Source organism: Podarcis cretensis (genome assembly GCF_951804945.1).
Source record: "Podarcis cretensis genome assembly, chromosome: 8".
In the NCBI taxonomy this organism is placed as follows: Eukaryota; Metazoa; Chordata; class Lepidosauria; order Squamata; family Lacertidae; genus Podarcis; species Podarcis cretensis.
The window spans coordinates 59,793,107-59,819,953 of record NC_137177.1 but is presented as its reverse complement, the minus strand read 5'-3'; the positions used below and the strand labels follow the sequence as shown (position 1 = coordinate 59,819,953).

General features: G+C 43.8%; 1 protein-coding gene across 3 annotated transcripts in view; it reads right to left on the bottom strand.

The window, feature by feature from the left end:
• Window positions 1-26,847, bottom strand: part of ZNF423 (zinc finger protein 423) — a 311,689-nt gene that overhangs the window by 181,223 nt on the left and 103,619 nt on the right. For all 3 annotated transcript variants that reach the window (XM_079988711.1, XM_079988710.1, XM_079988712.1), the window contains exon 3: window positions 26,611-26,811. In XM_079988711.1, the coding sequence (XP_079844837.1) occupies window positions 26,611-26,811 (201 nt within the window). The remainder of the gene's footprint in view (window positions 1-26,610; window positions 26,812-26,847) is intronic.

The following is a 26,847-nucleotide window of genomic DNA, read 5'->3' as shown; positions in this document are numbered from 1 at the left end:
CTCATACAGCAGAAAAATAAAAAAGAGAGTTTACTGCTCTTTAATGGCACTTGAAACCTATCACCTGCTTCACTCTTTCTCTTTCTCTCTCTCTCATGGCAGGGCTGAACCTACAGCCTCTTCAGGTCTATAGGTAGATTCCTCATAAGGAGACAATACCAGGGTATATTCTTCTTTGTATTTATTTATGTTTTTATTTAAAAGCCAGCATTATTCCACTCTCTCATTGTTGGACAAAGTTCATCCTGGGAAATACGATGGAAAGTACACTTCCCTCTGGTAACATTCACTGTTGGAGAGGACTTCCATGTCTCCTCTATTACCAAGAGCCATACAAAACATGATAAATTAAGGCATCTATGCAGCCCAAAACTAGGTGAGACCCAATCCACTACCAAGTACCCCAAACCATTTGGCTACCATAACAGTTAGAAGCATATTTCAAAATGTAAGATACCAATCTCGTATCTTCCCCAGTATGGAGTTTTGTTTATTTCCCACCACGCTGAGAGAGACAGATGTGTATTTGGTGCATCTTTTTTCTTGCAGTTATATTAATACAATTTGTAACTTTAATGTGTATATGGCTCCAAACTTGTACCTCTGTAAAGAGCTGAAAAACTGCTGAATACAATAACTCCCTGGTAAACTGGTTCCAGAAGGTGCATATCTTTGGACTGGGGGATGCCTCTAGCCTTGGAATAAGCAAGATGACCAGGGCATCTTGGACTCCAGGGAAGCAATCCTTGTATGCCCATTAGTCAATATGTCCCTCCTAGCTTCCACACCTCAAGCTCACACTACAAAAGCTGCTATCAGATCCCCTTTACCCATAAGCCCTCACTAAAGCTTGTCAGGGAGCCCTCAAAAGAAGCTGGGACTCAGAGACATTTCCCCAAAGGCTCTGGGGGCACAGCAACAAGACGAGAAAGGACCTTCCTTGGTACATATTGTGAATTGGGAAGAACAGAAATCAGTAGTGAGTAGTTTGAGAGAGGCAAGTCAGGCAGATTGTGCCTGAGGAGCATAGAAGGGAGTTGTTTTGCTGGATGGCTGCCCTCTTTCTCAGAGGCCAGGGGTGGTTATAGGTCATCAGTCCAGCTTCCATGCAGAAGACAGCAAACAAAGTAGACACAAACTTGTTTTGAAAAGCCAAGTTGCTCCCGGGTAACACCCCATGGACCGACAACATTTGGTCCACTCTTCCTGTTCTGAGAGAGAGAAAAAACATACAGCCAACTTTCCAATAATTCCCAGAGAAATGCTTATAAGGCTGTCTGATAGGAGCATTATCAGGAGAAAAGCTAACCTGTTAAGCCTCACCAGCCAATGCATTTCATACAGCCTTGACTCTACAGCCACATTTATGGACTTGCCACACTTCCTCTCGCAATAAACACAAATCAATTAAAAAGATATCCCAATCAGGCAGATTTTAGGGGGGGTATGCACACATGCACAAACAAACACACAAATGAGCAACACATACAGGGTATGATGCCAGCCTTCTATTCAACCTTCATCAGCTGACAGTGTGATGGTTCTGGGAAATGACCAAACAGGGCGCAGCAGTGATGGTTTTCTCCTCTTGTTCACCCTCATAATCTGGTATTCAGAAGTTTTCTGCCTCTGCAGATGAAGGATTCAGTGTGCTGTCATAGTAGCCATGGACAGAATCTTCCCTCTCCAGATTTATCCTTTTTCTTCTTTTTAAAACTGTGCACACAAGTGAGCATCTTGTAGTCAAGAAGCTCCTAAGCCAGAGATGGGGAACCTGTGGTCCTTCTGATTGGGCTACAACTCCTAGCATCCCAAGCCAGCCAATAATCAGGGTTGATAGCAGTTTAGTCCAACATCTGGAGAGCCACAATTCCCCATCCTAGCCACGTGTTTATCATCCCTTGTGTGAAACTGTGCTTCTTCCCTCTGTCAGTTCTGAACCCACTAGCTAACAATTTCGGTGGGTTGCCCTAAAGTTCTAGCAACAAGAAAGGAGTATTTTTTCCTCTTGCCACAGTATTCACATTTGATGTTAGAAACCACTGTCACAGTCCCCTTGCTACGGGATGGGGAGCCTGTGGTCCTCTAGATGTTTTTGGATTGTAACTCCCATCAGCTCCAGTCAGCATAGCCAATGGTCAGGGATGATGTAGCTGAGTAACATCCAGAAAGCAAATGTTCACCAACCCTGCCCCACACATCTCTCCCAGAGCATCCCAATCAGAACTCTCTAAAGGACACATCATCAGCTAACTCGTAGAAATGAGATGCAATATTGACTGGATGGTTCTTCTTCCCAAGCAAGGAGCAAACCACAGCAATAGGAGAGAACACTTCGCAAGCTGCCATATATTGAGTCAGACCTAGCTGAGTATTGTCTACTTCACCTGGGAGCATACGGTCTTCCTCTAGCATAGGGTCTTCAGACAGAGATCTTTCCAATTCCTTTCTGGAGATGCCAATGACCAGGTTATCAAAACAATGAGCTACAACCCCACCCAAAATATCAGAAGCCAGCCCAGCATGAGCACAGGAAACTGTTGATCCAGCTCAGTACTGTCTACACTGATCAGCAGCAGCTCGCCAACATCTCAGGCATTGTAAAGATCACAATGTCAGTTTCACATTAGCCATTAGGTGGCATCAAAACACACATCCATACATAACCTTCCCTTTCCCCCACCTCATAGGCCACTGCATATTTGAATCATTTGCTCTGTTTCCAAAGCTCAGGGGTCAGTGTGGGTTGGTGTGTACCTAAAACAGGACCATCTGTGCATGAAGGTGAGGCATCAGCAGGCTTTGGGGAACTACCCAAAATGTTAAGAAAAAAATAACAGCTCCATGAAGACTGAGCATGCTAAGTGACCGCAGAATGCATATTGATGGTTGTGGGATGGGAGCAAAAAACTGGGTGGAAGGGAGAATAGAGTGGGGTATTCTGGAGGGGTATGACTGGATAAGTGAACTGAAGTACTACTCCCCACCCACCCCCACCCGTAAGTTCTAAGAGCACGTAAACACAAATCTCAAGGTCAGCTGGAACACAAGAAAAGAACAAGGGTGAAATATTTGTTGGAGGGCAAAAAAAATACCCCCAAAAAAACTCACAAATGAATAGGAGTTTTTGCATCCTTTCTAATGTTTTGCTGAAGGGTGGTATACTGTACAAATATTTTAAATAAAATAAAATGAATGCAACAGAAACATGTTGTGCAAGTTGAGCAAACTGTTATTTTATCTGGTGCCGATACATTTCATGTATAGCAGCACTTTTATTTGGAGAGTCACACCAATTGTGGGAGGCGGGTCCTCTTATGCATCAGTAACTGATTAAAGAACATGAAGAAGAAAGGAAGAAGAAATGGAGAGTACTCAAAATGGACGATGGAAGAAGAAGGGGTCCCCAAGGGTCATTATTAGAACCTGTGCTTTTTAGCTTACTTATAAATGACCAGTGCATTGGCCAAGTTTGCTGGGAATATCAAATAGTCAAGGTAGAAAAACAAAACAAAAGATCTGTGAAGAGCTATCCAAGTTAGTTGAAAAGGCATAAAAAATGGCAATAGTGATGCAGTATGGAAAAGTGTGAAGGGATGTATACTGGGGTAAGGGGAAAAAATCCTAATTTCATTTATATGCTAATGAGGTCTGAACTAGAAGTGACTGATCAGGAATGAGAACTTGGGGTCGTGGTGGATAGCTGGGTGAAAATGACGGCCCAGTGTGTGGTGAATTCCATGTTAGGGATCATTAGGAAAGGGAGGGAGGGAGGGAGGGAGGGAGGGAGGGAGGGAGGGATATGAGGATGATATAATGCCACTGTGCACATCTATGATGCAATTACTATATTCAGCTCTGATTGCCACACCTAGGAAAAAAGTGACCTCTGCAGAGTTGGAAATGTTCAGAAAAGAGAAACCAAAATTAACATGGGGCAGGAACAACTCCTCTATGAAGAAAACATCTGGAACTTTTTAGTCTAGAAAAAAGGTAGCAGAAGTCATGACAGAGGCATATAAAAATAGACATGTTGTGGAGAAGTCTGGACAGGGAGAAGTCTTCTTCCAACCCTCATAATACTGGGACCTGGGACTACCCAATCAAGCTGAATATTGGAAGATTTGGGACTGATGGAAGAAAGCACTTTGTCACACTGTACATAGTTAAACTACAGAATTCTCTACTACAAGATGTAGTGATGAACTTGGATGCTTTAATAATAATATAATAATTTATAATAATTTATTATTTGTACCCCACCCATCTGGCTGGATTTCCCCAGCCACTCTGGGCGGCTTCCACAGAAATAAAAAATACACTCAAATCACACCTTAAAAACTTCCCTGAACAGGGCTGCCTTAAGATGTCTTCTGAATGTCAGGTAATTGTTGATCGCTTTGACATCTGATGGGAGGGCGTTCCACAGGGCGGGCGCCACTACCGAGAAGGCCCTCCGCCTGGTTGCCTGTAGCTTTGCTTCTCGCAATGAGGGAACCGCCAGAAGGCCCTTGGCGCTTGACCTCAGTGTACGGGCAGAACGATGGGGGTGGAGACGCTCCTTCAGGTATACTGGGCCTGGATAGGAGCTTGGATAAGTTCATGGAAAACAAGGCCATTGATGGCTACTGGACATAGTGGTTTGTTTACCCAGTAATGGAAGCAGTATGCCTTGGAATACCAGTTGCTGGGGATCACAAGTGGGCTCTTGCTTGTGGGCTTCCTGCAGGTATCTGACTGACCCTGGCCACCACAAGAAGAGGATGCTGAACTACACAGGCCTTTGGCCTGATCCAGCAGGACTCCTCTCATGTTCTTGTTCTTAATTCTTATTGTGACACCACTGCAGCCGAATTTGCAGCAGATGTTTCAATATAGCCGTGACCAACAATCTCTCTCGACTCCAATGATTTCAGCAGTGGGGTAACTCTAGATAATATAAACAAAACTGGAAACAGCACTTTGAGAATAAAATCTCCAGCACTGCAACCAGTGTTGGTGTAAGCATGGGTCCAAGAGTTATGAAACTCCTTAGATATTCTCCAAGAGCCTCTCAAGCTGGAATGACCATGCTGACAGATGTTTTAGTTTTTCAGAGCCATATGGAGGCCGGGGGAAGGGGGAGGGGAGAGAGATCTACAAAGCTATTCCTCAAAAGGAGAAGATGAATAACAATAAGAAAAGTAGCAAAATATGAAGAACATATGAAGAATGGAGAGCAAAAGTATATTCAAATATTGGTTGCAATTCTGTTTTAGCCATCATGACTTAACATGGAGTTAAAGTTTGCAATGCCAGCCTTGACCCTAGGAGATAATGCCCCCTACCTGGAGTGGTGGGCAGTGTTCGAAACTCCCATTGTTCTAGGCACATTTTGCAACAGGGAATTTCATTTGCACAAGCAGGTTCTGGGCGCAGTTCTGCACCTAAGATTTCAGATCCAAACTGCAGAGTGGAAGGAAAGGAGGACCTTTTTCTGCCTCCCCACTTGCAGTTACTCTCTGAAGACCGGATAAGAGACCACTTAAGAATATTAGGGAGGTGGGCAGGGGAAGGACTAGACCATGTGGGGGGGAAACATAATATTTTAGCTGCAGTTCATTTAGCTTTGTATTCTTGTTATCAAAAAAGTGTGCCTAGACATTTTGTTGTTGCTCCCATAACCTAAGTTTAAGGTGCCATTTAGCTCCTAGCTTTCATATCTCAGTTTCTAACACTGGTGGTTGGACAGAATGTACTAAATGAATGAAGGGATTCTTAGTTATCTATGCAAGCTGCTGCTTCTGCTGCTGTGTTGTTGCTTTTTAACAGACCCAGGTCACCAGCCCACCTAGTCCAGCGCCCTCCACTAAGGCTGGCTATGACTCTGTAGAGTCTCAGGCAGAGTTCTTTACTAGCCTGCCCGGAACCCATGCTCCCTTCACAGGCATATGCCAGCAATAATTTATTCATTTCATTTTATTACCCTGGATTCCAAGGCAGCTAAAAAAAATTGTATTTATAACAATACAAATTAAAATGAGAACAAAAAATATAGAATGTGAACAAAACACTTAAAATACCATTAATAACATGCAAACATAGCAGGATAAAAGACTGCAGGTTTTTTATATTAAAACGTTATCCAGTTAAAAGGAGACATGGTTTATTGGTTTTTGAGAATGCTTGTAGCAATGCATATAACAAGCATGAACTTTTTTTTAAAAAAAGCAGCATGTTGATTCTTCATACCATTAAGAAGATCAGCCAATATATCATAGAAGCTAAGTTTTAAAAGGAGTAAAGAAAATAGAAGGAGAATGGGTCGAAAAAGGAAGGGAAAGGAGAGAAAAGACTCTAGCAGAGCCCATATGGGGGACAGACAATGCCAACTGTTCTAGATAGCAGTTCCAGATCTCAGAGTGGTATGTGTGTCTATGTGTGCATATCATTATGCTGCAATTAAAGAAAGATTCCTGGACGAACAAGCAAATGGAGGAGCCATTCTATCTATCCAGTGCTGCAAGATCAGTCACTTGGCCACCAACAAGGCATGCAGGGTCCAGCTCCAGTGCACTAATTCCAGGGCTAGATTAAGACCTTTTGAGGCCCTGAGCCCTGAAAATATTATGATGTACCCCATATGTAATTCAAAATAAAAACAATACTAAACCATATCTATATCTATCTATCTATCTATCTATCTATCTATCTATCTATCTATCTATATGCTGAAATGTGCATGCATATACATCATGTGCAATGCATGACCAGATCTGATTTTCTTGTGTTATTTAGATCTACATTAGTAGGATGCAGCCCCCTGGTATAGGTGGGGCTAAGTAATTAAAAAAGAACAGAAAAAAGTGAGGACGAGCGTGTAGTGGAGTGTAACAAAGTGTGTAACAAAGTCTGATTTTTCCCATGATGGCTACTTTGATGCTTTGGGAGAGGGAGGGAGAGAGGGGGGAGAGAGAGAGGGAGTCAAATTCTTTGGCGGGGGGATTCTCTCTCTCTCTCTCTCTCTCTCTCTCTCTCTCTCTCTCTCTCTCTTATTTTTATTTTTGGTGTCTCCATTTTGTTGGTGCCCTAAGGATGTGCCTAGTCTGCTTATTGGGTCATCCAGCACTGAAGTCAATGGAAAACAATGCAGTATAGCACTGGCATCTGAAAATGTTAATGCAAACGTTTCTAGAACCAGGGTAATATGGGTAAGGAAGGACTTTGTCCAAAAAAGGGACACTATGCAGCAAGACCAGACAAAATGTTTCAGTGCTTTTAAAACGATATTTTTTTAAGGTGACAGAAAAGACCTTCCTGTTCCTGAAACTCTGGGAAGGTGCTGCCAGTCAGAGTATCAGTATCAAGCCATATAGAGACCTTCTGCCCTGGTATAAGGTGGCTTCCTATGTTCCCTATGAGGAAGTGCTTAGTTCCACGGCTTGCTCTCAACTCTTCAGCCATTGTTAAGGAATTGGAAGCATTTCATCTGTACCAGTCCCAAATTTGTTTTCCTGTGCTAGGTTTGGATAGGAAAGGTTCAAGAAACCACAGCAATCTTAAAAATGTAAAATATTAGCATTTTTCTTCTCTTTTACATACAAGTGCTTCAATTAATCTACCCATCAATGGGTTCTGGAAGCCGCATAGACAACAGACGGGAAGCCACATGTAGCATAAATAAACGTAAATGGGCAAAGAGGCTAATCACAGAGCTCCTTGACCTCCCTGCTTTCCTTTTTAACTCATGCGTGCCATTCTCCTTAGCCAGGCAGCAAACAAAACATTATTTCAAGGGACGAATTTAGAATGCAGCAGACTTCAGAAGCCAAGTCTTCCAGTCGTCAAAAGCAGCAAACAGCGTCAAACAGGAGGATAAAACTTCTCATGTTCAACATTTATGCAAACAACTATTGGGCAGAACACACACAGAGTTTCCGCAGCAAAATGCTGTCAAGACAATGATCCACACACCTTACAAATGCAGTAACTTTACTGTAGTGCAAGAGATGGCTTGCAAATTCCGCAAACCATCCCACAATGAGAAGCAACAGCAAAACAAATAAGAGAAATAGTAGTAGAAATTGATCTACTAGATCAATCCACCTAGGACTGTCTTTGTAAAGAGGAAACAAGAGTTTACTTGCTCAAGTAACACACTTACACTTACGCAGTGAGAAGAGGGGAATTAACAAACATTCCAGCTTTTTGCAATAATCCTAAACAAATTTACTAGAGAGTCAGCACCACTAAACATGCTATAAAAGTGACTTGAAGTGTGCAGTGAAATGGATTGACAAAATGCAGAGTACAAAATTGCCCAGCACTCAAAAACAACAAATCTTCAAGTGTATAAAACAGCTCCACATGTTACACAACAAACATTACTTGAACCCTTTCCACCAATGTTACATGGCAACTGCTTCTCAGTGCATGCATTAGCCTTGCTTATGGAACTCCCTTCCAATTGATGTACAACTGGCTCAAATTGTGAAGTCAGAAAAATAAAAGGCTTTGAAGACCCACCTATTCCAGTTGGCTTTTAATTAACAGGATTTTATTACTTGTCCCTGTAACAAGTTCATGAATATTCTCTTCTGTATCTTTCCCATGTGTGGTCACTCATTCCAAGAGCTCAGCCAATCATCTGTCAGTTAATGACATGGATAGGCACACACACCCTGAAATCATCACAGCAACAGTTGTCAAAGGAGCTGAAAGATGTGAAGCACAATTTCATCAAATACTGTACATTCAGACCCAAAGACTTTTCCTCTTCTCCCACACCAACTTGCTCAACTTCAACCCATCAAGTCTGCAAAATGAAACAGGGGCAGGGAGGTATTTTATGTGCCCTAGTAATAAAGGGATGGCATTTGTGGAGTTGTAAGCCTTGGTTAGAAACTTCTAGGAAAAGTTCTCTGCATACAGCATACAAAAAGCCTGCTTTGCCTCCTTTTGCATTTACAATGGTTCTTGTTGAAAGGACCTAAGTTTCAGTGCTGCTGAGCCATTTGAGAATGGAAAATGTGGTGTCTTGTTCTCTGCATTGTGATAGTTATGACAGAGGTGCAATTAGTGGCTCACTGGGGTAAATAGCAAGGGTCCCGAGGGAAGGAGGCGAGAGCCAGCAGCTCCTCCCACATCCCAGCTGTACCAATACATTTTCCCCCTTGACTGGAAAGAATGTCCTGGCGCTTAGGAGCAGGAAAGGTAGCCACAATAATCTCTATAAAGAGAGAAGAAGATCCCTTTCCAGTGGGCCTTTGGTTTGGGACATGCATCCTAAAGTTGCTTTGAAAGTAAATTAATGAATAGGCTGGTAAATCCCAAACAGTGTGCTGTGTGAGACCAGAACCCTAAAAGCATCCACTGGCAGCAGAGGCTGCCACCATGTCTCTATGTGAGTAGCAGACTCGGCCTGCAGTGGAGGGAGGGAGGCAAGACAACTGTGCATTTCCATTGGGAGGAGCTAATAAGTCCATCCCATATTTCAGAGATAGGTAGCCACCTGCTCCATCAGATGGACTTGTTAGTTCCTCCCAATGGACGTCACTGGGTAAGTCACACTTTGGGGCTTTGCCTCCTTCCATTCAGCAGAAATGCCCTGATCAAGGACTCGTGCAGAGATACAGCAATGTGGCCTCCACTGTGGGCATGTCATTCCACCTCATTGTCTAAAGATAAATGTAGGTAGTTGCCTTGTGTCTAGTCAGACCCATAGTGCATCTAGCTCATTACTTGACTGCACTGTTTGGCAGGGGCTCTCCAGAACTTCAGATGGTGGTCCCTTTTCCAGTCCCTCTTGGCGATGCCAGGGATTGAACCTGTGATCTTTTGCATGCAAAGGAAGCTTTTACCGCTGAGCACCAGGTCCTTTCATAAAACCTTCTGGGTGTAAAAAGGTTACGCCTAAGAATTTTAGCTCAGGCAAAAAGGGTGCTTCAGGGCCAAGTTACACATTACATGGAGATCTGGGATTGGCTCTCTCAACAGGTATGTGTGCACTTTAATGAGAATTCAAAACCAGAGGCACAAAGAGAGGGGTGTTTAACATTTTTCCTCCCTCAACACATCATTTTCCTGATCTGAAACTTCCCCACCGCCCCAAACCATTTTCAGTCCCAACAAAGAATACTGAAGCCTTTTTTTGTATCCTACGTGTATAACAGCACCACAGGGGAGCACTTCAGTCAGGAAAATGGTATTGGGGAGAAGGTTAAACACACACCCAGACACACCAGTTCCGCTTCACCAATTAAATTCAGATTCCCTGTGGATACACAAAAAGTAAAAACAATATCAGGGGAACCCAATCATAGATCTCCAGCCTAATGTACAGTTTGTCCTTCATCGTTCCACTTCCAAGGTTTAGGCTCTGTGTGCCATTGCAGATGGAGCCAAACCTGCACCACTCATGCTGGTATCAGCAGAACTCAGAGAACCCCAAGGTTTGCAAAAGTACAAATAATCATTTTCAGGGGTGGGGGCAAAAATCCTGAGAGGTGTGTGGAGTAACTTTCAGTCATTTTCTGTTTTGCTTTTGGTTGTAAAAAATAAGTTGTAAAATTAGTTGGTTTTACTTTAGGGTCAAAAGTTCACAGAGAGGCTATTCAGGAGAATCAAAAGTATTGGGGATGTTTTGAGCAGGGGGTGTCAAAGGTTCAGCCTAGGAACCTGGAAATTAAGAAGAAACACAAACTTAACCTGGAGTCTACCCACTTTCTTACTGGTTAAAAGGTTTCAAAGCTACCCTACACCAAATCAGACTATTGGTCCATCTAACTCAGAATTGTCTACAATAACTGGCAACAACTCTCCAAAATTTCAGACAGGAGTGACTTCCAGCCCCAGCTGGAGATGCTGGGGACTAAATTGGAATGTTCCACATACAAAGTTGATGCTCCACCACTGAGCTGCATCCTTCCTCAAATTGCACAGAAGCCGAGTTGGGAAAAAGCAATTAGTTGCACGAATTGAAACGAAAAAGTTGTAGAAACAGAAATTTTAAGAAGCAAAAAGCTGCTAGAGAGGGAAAAGGGCAGAAATGCTTTAAGAAAGCTGGATGACTAAAAAGGGTTAGGAAGCATGGATGAAAAGTGTTAGGTAGCATGGAGAAGACCACAAAGGAGCACAGAAGCTGAACTGAGGGCTACAAAGACATTAGTAACAGGCTTGGTCACGCAAACAGTCTAGCATAGGTATAGCTGGATGTGTTTGAGTAGTTACCCATAAGAACAAATAAGAAATTGTGACAAATGTAACTGCAAAATTAGCTTTTCCCCCCTAAAAATAACTTTCACAAAAGCAGTTAAACTTATTGCCTTACTGAATGCTTATTAAAACGTACAGTTTATTTGGGGGGAGGGGAGAATGGCCTGAAGCCTTGTTATTCACCCTACACTTAAGATGCTATACCACTCTACCCAGTATAGAGAGGAGGTTGAAGTGCTGATTAGCAGAGCTAGCCAGAGAAAACAAAAAGATAACCAGTTGGTGGCAACTGTGCGGTTAACAAAAGGAGGAGTAGATTTGGCAGGTTTGCTTACCTCCCTTTGCCCCCAGTGCCATCACAGGGGGAAACTTCAACAACCCAATAAGGACTGCTCAATGCTTTGCTGCTATAGAAGGTGAACAGAAAACTGGGTAAAAGAATAAAATAAAATAATGTGGAGGAGGGCACATCATCTGAGGAGGAAATCTCCAGATTGCAACATTGTGTTGTAGGTCCTACATGTCCTGTCACATATCTGGAGTGGGAAGAGGGCAGTCAAATTGCCAAATGAGGGCAGTCAGGGGCTATTGTATGATTTATGTGCCATTATAATATTGTAGAATGGGACGCAGGTGGCGCTGTGGGTTAAAGCCTCAGCGCCTAGGGCTTGCCGATCGAAAGGTCGGCGGTTCGAATCCCTGCGGCGGGGTGCGCTCCCGCTGCTCGGTCCCAGCGCCTGCCAACCTAGCAGTTCAAAAGCACCTCCGGGTGCAAGTAGATAAATAGGGACCGCTTACCAGCGGGAAGGTAAACGGCGTTTCCGTGTGCGGCTCTGGCTCTGGCTCTGGCCAGAGCAGCGATGTCACGCTGGCCACGTGACCCGGAAGTGTCTCCGGACAGCGCTGGCCCCTGGCCTCTTAAGTGAGATGGGCGCACAACCCCAGAGTCTGTCAAGACTGGCCCGTACGGGCAGGGGTACCTTTACCTTTACCTTTACTATAATATTGCAACAATTAAAAAAAACCATAGTCAATAAAATTCAATGAAAATAAAGGCTATTTAGTGAGCGTAGGCCCAGAAGAAGTGCACAGAAAAATTGCCAAGATCTGCTTGTGTGGAATTTATGAAATGAAACCTGGATGGGAAAAAGGTTTAAGCCAGAACTGGAAAAGAAATCTAGACAGCTGTTTTAGTCATCACGGTCAAGGAGTTTGGAAATAAGAAGGGGGGGAACCAAGGGAGACGGGAATTACGGGATTTGTAATTGGAGTGAGAACAAGATTCGTGGAAGCAGTGCTTTTTAAAGAAATATTGCAACATGCTCACATTATAGAGTTAGAGGAGAGGTTGTGGAGCTGTGGAGCTGGTAATTATGAGAGGTTAAAATAAGACTGCTTTCGATTAATGGAGCAACCAGTTAAGCAGTGGATGAAGACAAATGAAATACTTGTGAAGACAGATGTCACTGCTACCATTCTGAAAACTCAATCCTCCATGGGGTTTAACTTGGGGGTGGGGGCATGGTTCCCAAACTTGAAGTAGGCCAGCTGTGGGCAGCACTGTCTGAGCCTCAGTGATGTTGCCAATAAAACTGCTTCATTCTTTTAATCATCAGAGCAACTGAACCCTGGGACCTTCTGGCCTGACCCTTGCTGCGCCAACCAGATAATGGCTGGAAGATGTGCTGCAACCTGCCAGTCCAGACAGGCTAGCTGGATCAGGGGAGTCAATAGGAGCCCTGGTGGCTTTAAGAACTGCTGCCTTTTGCTTAGGTTCCTCAAGAAAAGACACTCCACAGACTCCTGAAGGCTCACCAGAAAGGAGGGGAAATTTCTGCACAAAGGCAACTAGGAGAAAAGTTTCAGGCTAGCCTTCTCTCAAATATGTAGTATCTATATATTGAAGGGGGGTTGGCAGAGGGATAGTCAAGCATGAAAGATTCCCCCTCCAGTCTCAAATGGTGCATTCCAGGATGAGCACTGCTGCATGATCTGCCCCTTTCCTATACAGTAGCAGGCTGCAGTCAGCTATGCAGAAGATAGAAAGCCTGCATTGGTCCCTCTCCTGTCTCAGTCAGATGTGGGGACCGGCAAAGACCAGCGTGTGCTAAAAACCTCCCAACCCCCTGCACATCTGGGCCATACAGTCTTAACACCGAGACAGCATTCCCCATTCTGGAAAAATTCTTGCCATCTGGACATGCCCCGGGTTATTCAGACTTAGGGGACATCTGAAGAAACGCGATTGGTAGCCGCCCCAGAACTGGCTATGTGGAGAAGACCAAGCTGTGCTGGCACACTTCCCCCAAGCCAGCTGGCACCAGAGGGAGGCTGCATTCTGGCTTCCCCAAGCCTGAAGCTCAGTGAGAGACACATGCCAGCTGTGTTTGCAAACAAGCCAAGTTTAATGAGGCTCCAACAAGAGCATTCAAATGTATACTACAAAAATTTCCATGTTTTCCTGCTTTTCCTAGCCAGAAATTCAGAGGAAGGCATGAACGCTTCCTGACACATTTTTAATATACCAGTATACATTTTGTTTTGTTTTGTTTTGTTTTAAGGCTGCACATAATAGGAGAATGATACTTATGTCTGTGTACAGGAAACTCAACCACTTTTGCGTAATTGCGGGAGAGTCGCTGAGTTTACATGATTAGTGGCCAAGCGGCAGCTACTTTAACAAAACAAAAAAAGCCTACTGGATCAGACAAAAGCATTTCATCTAGCCCACCATTCACTCACCAAAAGCAGCCAACTCGATACCTTTGGAAAGTTCACCAGCAAAGCATGAAGTCAACGGCCTTGCAAACACCTGACATTCAGAGGTCTGCTGCCTTTGTGAACATGGAAGTCTGTGTTAATCTTTTTTTATTATACTCATTATCCTGCTTCTCAGTCAAAATGAACAACACTCAGATTCCAGATCAAGGGATATAATAGTACTACTCTATTCTGCCTTGGTCAGACCCCACCTGGAGTACTGTGCCCAGTTCTGACCACAGTTTAACAAGGACACTGACAAGCTAGAGGAAGTGCAGAGGAGGGCAACCAAGGTGATAAAGGATCTGGAAACCAAGGAATGACTGAGGAAGCTAGGTATGTTCAGCTTGGAGGAGACTGAGAGGTGACAGGATAGCTATCTTCAAATATCTAAAGGGCTGTCACATAGGAAATGGAGCGAGCTTGAAAGAACAATGGGTATACAAACTAACTGAATACACAGAGCTTGCCAGTATGACACCCAAAATAAGAAACCGAGATGACAAATTGACGAGGAGTGAGTGGGAGTACTTAGGGGAATATTTACAAAAACAAGACCTTAAATATAAATTCCAGGTAGGGGGTACTCTGTGACCAACAGTTGACAATATGTAAGATAAGAGAGTGTGGAAAATGGGGTGAAGGATCGAATGTATATGCAGCTAAACAACATGTATAAAGAACTGTCATGAAACACTGGGTGGGAAGTCAAATAGATTTATTGTATATAAAGAAGAAGTGACTGTAAAACTGAAAAAAACACCTCAAAAATAAAAAGGAAATGGAGCAAGATTGTTTTCTGCTGCTCCAGAGGGAAGGATCCAAACCAACGGATTCAAATTGCAAGAAAGAAGATTCTGACTAAACATTAGGAAGAACTTTCTGGTGGCAAAGGCTGTTCAAAAGTGGAACGGACTACCACTGGAGGGGGCAAACTCTCCTTCATTTGAGGTTTTAAAACAAGGGGATTCTTTAGCTGTGGTTCCTGCATTGCAGGGTTTTGGACTAGATGGCCCTTGGTGGACCTTCCAACTCTACAGTTATTCTATGACCCAAAGTGGCTTTCAGTTAAAATCCATCACAAGTTCAGAATAAAGCAGGTGCAAGGTCAGAAAGGACCCAAGGCTTGGGTCTCCACCCACCCAGTGGATTTACTGTCAGTGTGGTAGGTGACTGCAAGTCATCCACCATTTTGACATTTCCACAATGCCCCAGTGTAGCATCATTATGGGCAATGGTGAAAGCTACAAAATATTGACTTCCTAGTTTCCTGCAATTGCCACTTAGTAATTTCAGGCTAAATGTCCTAGGTCAACAAGGTGGCCCAACTCAAGAGACAACTCTGGGATGCTAGGCCCTTAGCAGATATCCAAGGATGCCATATGTTGATACTAGGGGGTTGGACTAGATGACTCTTTGAGTCCCTTCCAACTCTACAATTCTGTGATTCTAATATGACATTGACTTACATCCTAGAATAAAGGCACAGCTGCCAAGCATACATGAAGCGGATGTTCAGTATCTCTCTGGTACTTGCCGCCTCCGGAAAACTTCTTGGGCACTTAGCGACAAAGATGCACGAATGCCCTTGATACACACACACACACACACACACACACACACACACACACACACCCCACCGGCTTTTCAGGAGTCCATTAGGCGACAGAACTTCTGTCCTCTCAATAATGGAGGGGAAACAAAATAATCAGAACGTATTTCGTTTTCAGATCGACTGAGAGCGCCAAGACCAAAGTGCTTAATCATCAAGCATAACAGCACTGTTCCTGGAATTCCGTTAACTCTCTACTATTGAATCCCATTATTTCTCTTCAGCTATTCATCAGGAGATTTTAAACCAGAGAAAGGTCTTGGCCTAGCAAGCTCTCCATGCAGATCAAAAACAAACAAACATCTTCTGAAGGCCCACACCACTGGTCTGGTTTGAACCTGCACATGCTGACACTTGATTATGGCACGCTTGAGGGATATGCACACAATCCCACCCCACAATGTGTACACGTGGAGAGAGCAGGATGACTCCTGCTGGCCTATTCCTCAACATGTCCAGCGTTTGGCAATAGTGTAAAAGGGACCTACATGCATTGTTCGGTCTCTTACTTCTCCCTCAGTACATTCACTGAGCATGTGAAGCACACACACACACACACACCCAGTGCCTGGCACCTGGCTGTCATATCTCTGGGATCAGATTCCCCTTCTCCAGGGGATGAGATTGAGGAGTCAGAAGCAGAACTGCATGCAGGGACAGCCCCAGAGGCAAGTCCACCAGATGAGTCTGTAGTATCAGTCCGTCAAGCATTAAAGGCTTCCCTGAACAGGGCTGCCTTCAGATGTCTTCTAAAAGTCTGGTAGTTGTTGTTCTCTTAGACATCTGGTGGGAGGGCGTTCCACAGGGCGCCTTTCAGCTGGGTAGCTCACTTGGTAGAGCATGAAACTCTGGGGTCGTGGATTCAAGCTCCACATTTGGCAAAAGATTCCTGCATTACACTGGGTTGGACTAGATGATCCTTGTGGTCCCTTCCAACTCTACAATTCAATTTTGGGGACACAGTTTATTTTTGTAAGTTGTTTTAAATGGTTTTTAATATTGTGTTTTAATGCTCTAACCTCATTCTGGGACCTTAGGGTAAAGGACAGGTAACAACAACAACAACAACATGCAGGGAGAGTTTTGTCCCATGTTGCCCTTTCACACATTCTTTCAACGTGTGTGGTGGGCAGGGAGATCATTTGAACTTTCCTTCAGTATTGGCTTAATGTATGGCAGGATTCTCCTCAAACTTTGGCATAGTGTTACTAGGTTACTAAGCTGTAAAATTTAATGCACTCTGCAAAGATCACTGTAAAAGAGGGAAATGATTGCATTGCTGCAAAAGGGGGGGATTCTTTTTAAAGAAAAAGCAAAAACCTTAGCCAGGTTAAGGGGGAGGGACTTGATTCTGTCAAATAAAACAGAACTCTCTCCCAGCCAAAGAAAAATAAAGCAGAACCAGCAGGTCATTACAGCTACAGCTGTATAAACTAAGGCTGCAATCCACCGGGAACTTCATCCTGAGAGTCGCGCAGGAACACAGATCTGCTTCAGTGCGCCTTGCGCAAGGCAAGATCCCAGTGGTACAGGACAAACAAAGGAAGTATTGCTCCGCACAACGTATAACCAACTTCTGGGATTCAGGAACAAAAGGTGCAGTGATGACCACTGACTTTAGCTAGCTCTAAACTGAATAGAAATGCCATAGATGCTAGGGCTATCGATGGCAGCGTGTGGCACCAGACTGGGAAGACTCTGGGTTCAAATCCTCTCTTGGGTTGCAATCCTAGCCCTACCTAACTGGGAGTAAGTCCAACGGAATACAACAGGACTTACTTCTGAGTAGGCATGGTTAGGACTGCACTCTCAGCCAGGAAGCTCACTGGATGACAATTTCTGTGCCTGACCTACCCCATAGGTTGCTGTGATGAACAAAAAAAGGAGGGGAGATGGGCAGTAGATTACATACAGCCCATCCCCAAACTCATCAGAGGAAGGGCAAAATAAGCATGCAAATAAGTATAGACACAGGAAACAGCTTCGCACCAAGTCAATACATTGGTCTATCTAGCTCAAAGTGTTAGAAACTCAGATATATAACCTAGGCTCCAAATGGCTCCTTAAAGCAAAGTTAAAGTCACCAAAACAGAATGTCTAGTTGCCATTTGGGGCCAAGACAGCTCTAAAGTCTTATTTTGCAATGATGGGCTGACTGTGATTGATAGTTGCACATTTGGCTAGTTCAGATGACAACCTTAAACTAGGTTAAGAGATTTAAGAACCTAAAGAAGAAAAGTCACTTGATCCAGGGACAGCCCACATATATATTGGCCTATTCTGATCTCTTTTTCTTAATGGTGACTGCTCCTGTTCAGGCAGCATGAAAAAAGCATTTTGGTTCCTGAAATTCATTCCAATTATGCAGATAAAATACAACTGATAGAATTCTACAGGATGGGGAATTAGAGTGTGAAAACAGTCAATATCCAAAGATCCCCAGGCATGCACTTCCAGATGGTGGAGATCCTGGCACCCAGACATCTTTCATTGGTCACAAGTGGTCAATAGCCAGGTGCAAAATACGCTTGGCACCTGGCTAATTTCAAACACTGCTAGCCCAGTAATGTCTGCACTGATTGGCAGCAGATCCCCAGGGTTCCAGGCAGGTCACTCTCCCAGCCCTACCTGGAGATGCTAGGGGTTCAAACTGAAACTTTCTGTACCCAAAGCAGATGCTGTATCAGTGAGCCAATGGCGTTTCCCTCTGAACAAAACATTCAAAAGCTGTTAGTAGTGGCCTCCCTACTTTCTGATTGTTGAATGCTGCTAAATTGCACCACTTAATATATTTATAGGCCTCTATATAGATCAACAGTTGTATGTACTGTACTGTACTGTACTGTACTGTAGCAAGACAACCGCCACTCTTTTAATCTGCGCATACAGGAACCTTTAAAATTTCACATATATGTGCACATATATTCCATGCTGAAAACAAACCCTGGTGATCAGGCAACGAGGCATTTTACGATTAACTACCAAAATAATCTTTTAGTTATAATCAAATCTACCATGCAGCAGTTTAGAAGCACCAGCCGCCTCCACACTGGTGATTTCCACAATGAGCTCAGCTGCTGCTTGAAACAGACAACCTGTAAAGTTCTCAACAACAGAAGAGGACCTCATGAAATGCTCAGGGACCCCAGTTGTAACCTCATATCGTCCAGTTCATTGATGTGCTAATGTGCTCCATCCTCAAGCTGAGAAACCAGAGAGGCAGAAATTTACAAGCCGCCACCCTTCCCCAGTGGGTGGGAAAATAGGTGTGGATAGAAGAAGCAAAAGAAATCTGATCTGGAATTGAGGGAACACTATCTTCTTCCTATCATTTAATAAATAAAACAGGCTAAAAGCCTGTCCCAGTCTTCCACTCTGGGAGGTGGGGGAAAAGACCTTGCACCCATTTTGCTAAGCCAAAGGTTTGTTATAGACAACAAAATACAAGTCAGCATCAAACAGGGCATATAAAACTAGTGACATACAGCAATGGCAACAACAGCAAGTGCAAAGAAATTGCGTTGTTTTTGAATGTGAAATATAACAAACTTAAATTTTATAGTCTGTCTGAACTGCTGCCCAAACTTGTTTATTTTAAAGAGGGTGGAGCTTCAAATTGGTGCTAATGCACCAGTTCTGATTAGCTTGAAGTACAGTTGCCCATTATGTCTGATACAGCAACCTGCATTATAGTTAGTAATCAGAACTACCTGAAAGATTTTATCTCCCTTTGCGAACCTGCCCTGGTCCTCAGGTAAGAACCTTTCTCTTGGTGCCACAATTGGAGCTGATGCAAGAGAGAGCCTTTTCTGTGGCAGCTCCGATATACTGCGGAATTCACTCCCAAGAGAGATCAGATTGGCTCCCTCTGTGTTATCCTTCTGCCAACAGGCTAAGATCTTCCTGTTCAAAGAGGGCTTTGAATACTAAGGAGCAGATGATGCTGATCACTGGGTTGCTGTACAGGGGGAAACTGTATCTTAATTACTGGTTCTAAACATGTTGTTTTCATGTATTTTAATTATTGTTTTTAACTAGATTATTTTCATTACTTTGCATTTTATAATGTTTTTAAATGTTGGAAACTACCATGAATCCCAACTTGAGGAAAAGGTGGAAATAAAAACATTAAGTAAATAAATAAATAAATATTAAACTGCAATTTGGGCATTGGCCATGGTTCAGTCATGGTCAGATGACAAAACAGACACGGGCTTCCTGCATCCACACACAACCCCTGTACCTTGGTTTACCATAGCTTCCCTTTACCTCCCAAACCTAGAAACTATGGTTATTATCTTACAAACAAGCCAGAATATGAAGCCACATAGAAGTCATTAACTATACAATCCTGGTCCAGGCACAACTGGAAGCTAGGGTTAACAGCACCTTCCTGGCTCAATTCCCTATTCATACACAAAGAGAGGGGTGAAGGGGTTACATGATGCTGGTGTATATCTCAGCTTGAGAAGATGCTAGGTAAAGGTAAAGGGGCCCCTGACCATTAGGTCCAGTCGTGACCGACTCTGGGGTTGTGGCACTCATCTTGCTTTACTGGCCAAGGGAGCCGGCGAACAGCTTCCAGGTCATGTGGCCAGTATGACTAAGCCGCTTCTGATGAACGAGAGCAGTGCACGGAAACGCCGTTTACCTTCCCGCTGGAGCGGTACTGCTTGCACTTCATGCTTTCGAACTGCTAGGTTGGCAGGAGCAGGGACCGAGCAACAGGAGCTCACCCCATCGCGGGGATTCAAACCACCAACCTTCCAATCGGCAAGTCGTAGGCTCTGTGGTTTAACCCACAGTGCCACCAGTCCAAATAAAGTCACTATTTGATCTCACAAGAAAGGTGGTCAATGAGTAAACTCTGCCTACCCTTTCATAATAAGGGGGGGGGGGTTCCTATATGGGGACTTCAACCCCCTTTTAATGATCAAGAGTATGAAATAGGGGGCAGTAGTTTTCCTGGACTAAGCAGCACAAAGAACAAGTATACAAAAATAACTTGGATATTTAAATAAACTATCTAAAGCAACGCAGTTGCCTTCTAACTATCTTTTGTATAGATACAATTACAAGCTGAGATATGCAGAAAGGGAGACAAAGTATCTAGTAAAAGGAGTGGGGTGGTTTTGGAAAAATTGGAGATTTTGATACTACAGTGGTACCTTGGGTTACTAACTTAATTCGTTCCGGAGGTCCATTCTTAACCCGAAACCGTTCTTAACCTGAGGTGCACTTTCGCTAATGGGGCCTCCCGCTGCCGCTGTGCCGCTGCTGTGTGATTTCCATTCTCATCCTGGGGCAAAGTTCTCAACCCGAGGTACTACTTCTAGGTTAGTGGACTTTGTAACCAGAAGTGTTTGTAACCCAAAGCGTTTGTAACCCGAGGTACCACTGTAAATGCCAAGGCTTTTTTGTTTGGGGTAGGTATTTTCGTTTGGGGTAGAAATTGCTACAGCTACTCTCACAGTGGTGGTATATAACCTAAGCCTATGGCATATGTTTCATTTTGCCCAGGCTTTCCCTGACCCATAAGATTCAACCCTATTTTATGTGTTTGAATCTTCCACTTTTCAGGTTTTTTTCTATGGGTTTTTAACTTTGTGTTTTGTTTTAGGCTGAGCTTTTGTTCTTGGTTTTTTCCTTGTAAGACTAGATGCCACTTGGGAGATTTTTGAAACATTAAGCTTTAAAAAACATAAATATTATTTTATAGATCCAGGGAGTTGACCCAGAAGAGGGGGCCAGTGATTTATGGGGATTGGCAGTGCCAGGGGAAGAAGAAGAATGGTCAGAGCCATCAGAAATGGAGATGGGTGCATGGGACGTGTCGGAAGGAGAGACTGTTCAAGTGAGGGACAGGTCAGTCAAATCCCCACTATCTCCCGCCCTGCTGTCTCCTAGAACCAGGAGGGGCTTGGAGAGGAAAGAGTAGTGCTGACTTCCATTTAGGAGAAGCCTCAGGTTGTGCACACACACCCCATCAGAGGAGGGTACATAAGTGGGAGAAAGGCGAGGTCCTACTGTTGCTGTAACTGCTCAGCAAGGCACAGACCTGGGGACAACTGCCTAGAAGCATGTGTGTGTGTGTGTGTGTGTGTGTGTGTGTGTGTGTGTGTGTCCAGAGCACCTTGGGCGTTGTTGTAAGTGTGTGCTTTTGTCAATAAATAATGAACCATCACACATGTGCCTTCCTTGGCTGAGTGTGCCCAGGACACACAATACAAGCATTACACAATATTATAATGGTAACCTGGAGGAGGGATGCGGGTGGCGCTGTGAGTTAAACCACAGAGCCTAGGGCTTGCCGATCAGAAGGTCAGCAGTTCAGATCCCCGCGACGGGGTGAGCTCCCGTTGCTCGGTCCCTGCTCCTACCAACCTAGCAGTTCAAAAGCATGTCAAAGTGCAAGTAGATAAATAGGTACCGCTCCGGCGGGAAGGTAAATGGCGTTTCTGTGCGCTGCTCTGGTTCACCAGAAGCAGCTTAGTCATGCTGGCCACATGACCCAGAAGCTGTACGCAGGCTCCCTCGGCCAATAAAGCGAGATGAGCACCGCAACCCCAGAGTCGGCAACGACTGGACCTAATGGTCAGGGGTCCCTTTACCTTTACCTTTAGCCTGGAAGAAGTGCAGAGGAAGTGATTGTATTTGAGCTAAACAATTAATTCTCCCTTCCTGGTCCCCTATTTAAGCTATGAATGTGCAGCAAATGAACAACATAAATATGTACGGCCATGTGGGCTAGTAAAACTTCTTATGGGCTAATCACGTTTATGAACTTAATTGCTTGGGTGCTACCTCCAGCACAACCTCTATGTACCACAATCACATATTAACATTATGCATCATAAGGCAAAGAGTTTCACAGTAAGACCTGAAAAAACTAGATTGGTTGTGTGGGCCCCATTTCTGAACAGAACCAATATAAGATGGAGAGAGATGTCAAAGTTTCCAACAGAGGTTTAGCCGTGAATGAAGGAGAGTTACAAGGAGCTCCAAAGGGTTAGGCTAAAATGGCTGCAAACTTCATGCCAGGGCAAAGCAACTGATTTCAACACATATTTTAACGTTCTTGCACTATAATGAATTTCTAAGGGATTCCACTGAAATAGATGGTGTATCCTATTCTTTGGGAGCTATTGTCTATGTTCCTGCACAGCTCCCAAGCTGCAGGGTCTTCTAAACTTCCGCATCCCTGAGGAAGTCATTAGTTATATTATATCAGCTGCAAATGCAACATTATCGGCCCAAATAAATACCAGTATTGATCTGAAGCCATGCAAGACGCTTAACAGCATCAAATAGAAATATGGAAAGCTAACTCAAATACTACGCATTATAAACTCAACTCTGTCAGACAAGAACCTGCAAATAAGACAGATAGTGTCAGAAATTCAGATATATGACTTTTATTCAAATTTCTTGATCTTCCAGTACCAAAGCTCTTGCTTCCTTTTTGCTGTGAACACTTGGAACTGGTTCACACGTTGGCTTGAAATCCTTGTGATGTGGTGGGGAAAGTATGGGCATGTGCCCTTCTCCACATAAGGAGCATGAAACATGAGCGCACAGGGGGCCATAACCATTCACACCAAAGTTACGCAATTGAGCATCTCCTCTTGGGGGGGGGGGTATGAGCCCCTGTGCCCAACACATGGAGCCACTTGTATAACGTGTCACCACTTTTGTCACATGTTATCTTGTTGCCTCTGGGGTTGATTTATATTTCAGTATCTTGCTTTATCACAATCTTGATTCTTCAAATCAGCTTACAAGCCACAAAAATGTAGAGTAATAGATATCAACCACAAGACATACACCAGTGATGAGAGGACTGGAAACTAAAAACAAAAACATAGCCGCAAATGAAACAGATCAACACAGTGTCAAATACTCTAACTTCGTAAGGGTATGCCTGGGCAAATAAAATTCAAATGCCTAAGCAAATAAAATTGGATTGATCAAGAGCCTAACAATGGTTGTAGCTGGTAAAATGTTACCTATGGAGGGCACTTGAAAGGCAGAGCACCATCATGGACGAGATCTGTTACATAGGAAGATAGGGAACTGCCTTATAAAAGTAAGACTGTCATTCTAGCCCAGTACTGTCCGCTCTGACTGGCAGCAGCTCTCTAGGGTTTCTGAAAGGGGTTTTTCCAATCACTTGCTATCTGAACCTTACAAATGGTGATGCAGAGATCGAACCTTAGACCTTCAGTGTGCAAAACAGATGAGCCACATCTGAGCCATAGAACTTTCCCCCTTCTCTGGGCGCTCTCTTCTAACCTCAGGAGGAGGAGGAGGAGCTCAGAGAAGGGCTTCCCAAATGATCCCTAAGAACAGGCAGGTTCATTTTGTGTGAAGCAGCCAAGATCAAGTGCTACCTTTGGTTAGAGAGAAGATTTTGTATCTGTGCACTGTTTTTCGATTTCAGATACTCTGCTGCTCCCTTATTTTTAATGCTGTTTTAATGGATTTTCTTTAAATACATATTTTTCTGTTTATAGAAATCTCTGCCATTATTGTGGAGGAACTGATATTATTACAAGAGTGGGGAGTTGTAGTTCTTGGGTTTTGTTGCCTTTGATTATGTAACAAAGCTGTAAAATGAGTGTGTGTGTGTGTGTGTGTGTGTGTGTGTTTGTAAAGGTGGGTGGGTCCATCTTCCCATCTTAAAATTACCACTAATTAAGACACACAACTTGTCAACCCATTTTCCAATCCATGTGCAAGAGGTTAAGACTGTACCTGGGTTTGAGAGTTGCCGTTTTTTTTTATGTAGAGCTTGCTCTACCCAGACATAACACATGCATAGGCAAGTGAGGCAGAGTGCTAAAACATTTATGTGTTCTTTTCCTTAATGTGTACAAAGTATTCCTGCAGCAGCTGGTGCACCTCTGCTTGCATCTCCAGAAGGCAAGATGCTTCCCAGCACTATGAACCCAACCATCACCTAATCAAGGGTGAGTGAGTCAGCTGCTACACGCCTCCCGTCATGAACAAGGACTACTTTACAGCTCCCGAAAGAAACTGCCTATTGTCAAACACATTTACAAAACGGAGAGGGCCATGTTGGAATAAACAGACACACAGGCACAGCATACACACAGAGAGAGAAAGGCCGGGCAGATTCTGTAGGTGGAGGGGAGGAATACTATCAGGCTTTACACAGCATATTCGCTTCAAAAACATCTATTTGGCACCTCCTTTTACAAATACTTACCCTGAAATGACAATCCTTTTGATGGATTTTCAAGCTTATTCTTTTAGCACCGCCCCCTGGTGGTGGCTTGTTCCAACTAACCTTAGTGAAGATTAACCACCATTTAGGCTTTGGATGCCACACTAAACTGTGGTTAAACAAAAAACAGAGGCTTCTAATCTTCTCACAGCTGAAAATCTTTTTCATAAAGTACTCTGAACCAATTCCTATCAGTGAATATGCTCTCCCTTCTTGGAAGGCCTGTTGAAATAAAAATGCTTTCCGTATGCACCATAAAGTAGAGATTGTTGGCGCTGGTCTGCAGGCGTCTCTGCACTAAAGGCTCTACTTTAAACAGTTGCAGAGTGACCCTCCAGTGCATGCAGTACCACACAGATAACCCTAGTGATCAGGCAGGGATATAAAAAATAATGCAATGTCCTGGTTGATAAGTTGTATAAGTCATTGGATACTTACTAACCACAAAACCTTAAACCTGGCTAAGTTGCATCTCAGCAGACAATGCAGTTCCCTCAGCATCAGCCACAAGCCATATACTTCTGGAACAAGTATAAGGGCAGGCCTACATAGAGTGCATTGCAATAATTCAGTCCCGAGGCTAACGTTGTATGGACCAGCATAGCCAAGCTATCCCTATGCAAGAACAGCTGTAGCTGACATACCAGCAGAAACAGGTAGAAAGCCACCAAGGCCACCTGGGGCCCCAAGGACAAGGAGCATTTCCAAGAGAGCACAACCAACTCCAGAGCAAGTAACTGATCTATATCATCAACCACTCTTCCACAGGACATCCAGAATTCAGTTTACTAGCCCTCAGCCAGCAAATCACTGTGCCCTGACACTGTTACACACAAGGCACCAGAGTGCAGTCCAGAAACTCTGCACTCAGGTGATTCAGGACTGCTGGTGGCAATGGTAAGACTATGGAGCCATGTCAACATTTCCAAGTCAATTGTCTCCCCTTCTGAGAGGAAAGAAGGAAGCTACCTCGTACCAAGTCAAACCATTGGTCCACCTAGCTCAACACTGGCAGCAGCTCTCCAGGATTTCAGATGGGGGATCCACCTGGAGATGCTGGGGATTGAGTCTCGGACCTTCTGAGATGCTCTACCACTAAGCTACAACCCTTCCCAGGTATTCCAGGTTGCAACAGATTCGAAAGGGCTGATATCCGAACTACAATGAGTCCCAAGCGTCCTGGCATTCAAGGTCTCGCAAACAGAAGTTTGCTGACAACCTCTCCACAACTTCCGTGAATCTCATTTTAAATTCCTAGATGGCAGCCCCAGAGTTTCCAGGCTCCTGGAAACTAAATGCCCAGCATGCTTTTCCATTCTTTTCTCAAGGCCTGACCAACTATTCCCAACAACGCCTTGCTTCAGAAATAATTGCACTCACTTGAGTGGCTCAAAACACTCTGGATCTATCCCCAGCGTTTTGAACACTTAAAATAATTCCACTGAATTAACGCAGAATTGTGGGAAGGGAGTGAGGAGGTGAGGGAGTTTCACAGGCAAACTGTCTAGAAGTTTTATTGCTTATATAAAAAAAGATAAAACAACACTAAGGGTTTTTCCCCCTTTAATAATCTAATATAATTACTGTCAGAATTGCAACTGGAAAAGCAAAGTTGCTTTTTTATTTTAATTTTATTAAGAAGAAGTGAACAAAGACTACCCAAGGCACCACAATAAAATTACATTAACTGTAAAATTACATTATTAATTCTTTAATCTCACTTGAGGCCTCAAGCTGTTGCTATGTCCAATTACCCAGCTAACCACCTGTCAGAATTGTAAAGCTAGTTTAACATTACCTCCAGGACAGTTGTGTGCCCTGTGTTCGGTCAGGTCTGCCAGCGAATCGAAGTCCTGCTGACAGTTATCGCAGGTGTAAATTGACTCGTCCTCCATGTCTTCATCTTCCTCATTTCTCTCTTCCTGGCTTGTAATGCTGTTCCTCTCTTCCAAGGCCCGGCTGTCCCTCGTATCATTCTCCAGTTCCCCTCCAAGACCTCCTGCCAGCAAGAACAGACGCTGCGGTAAGTTGGGAT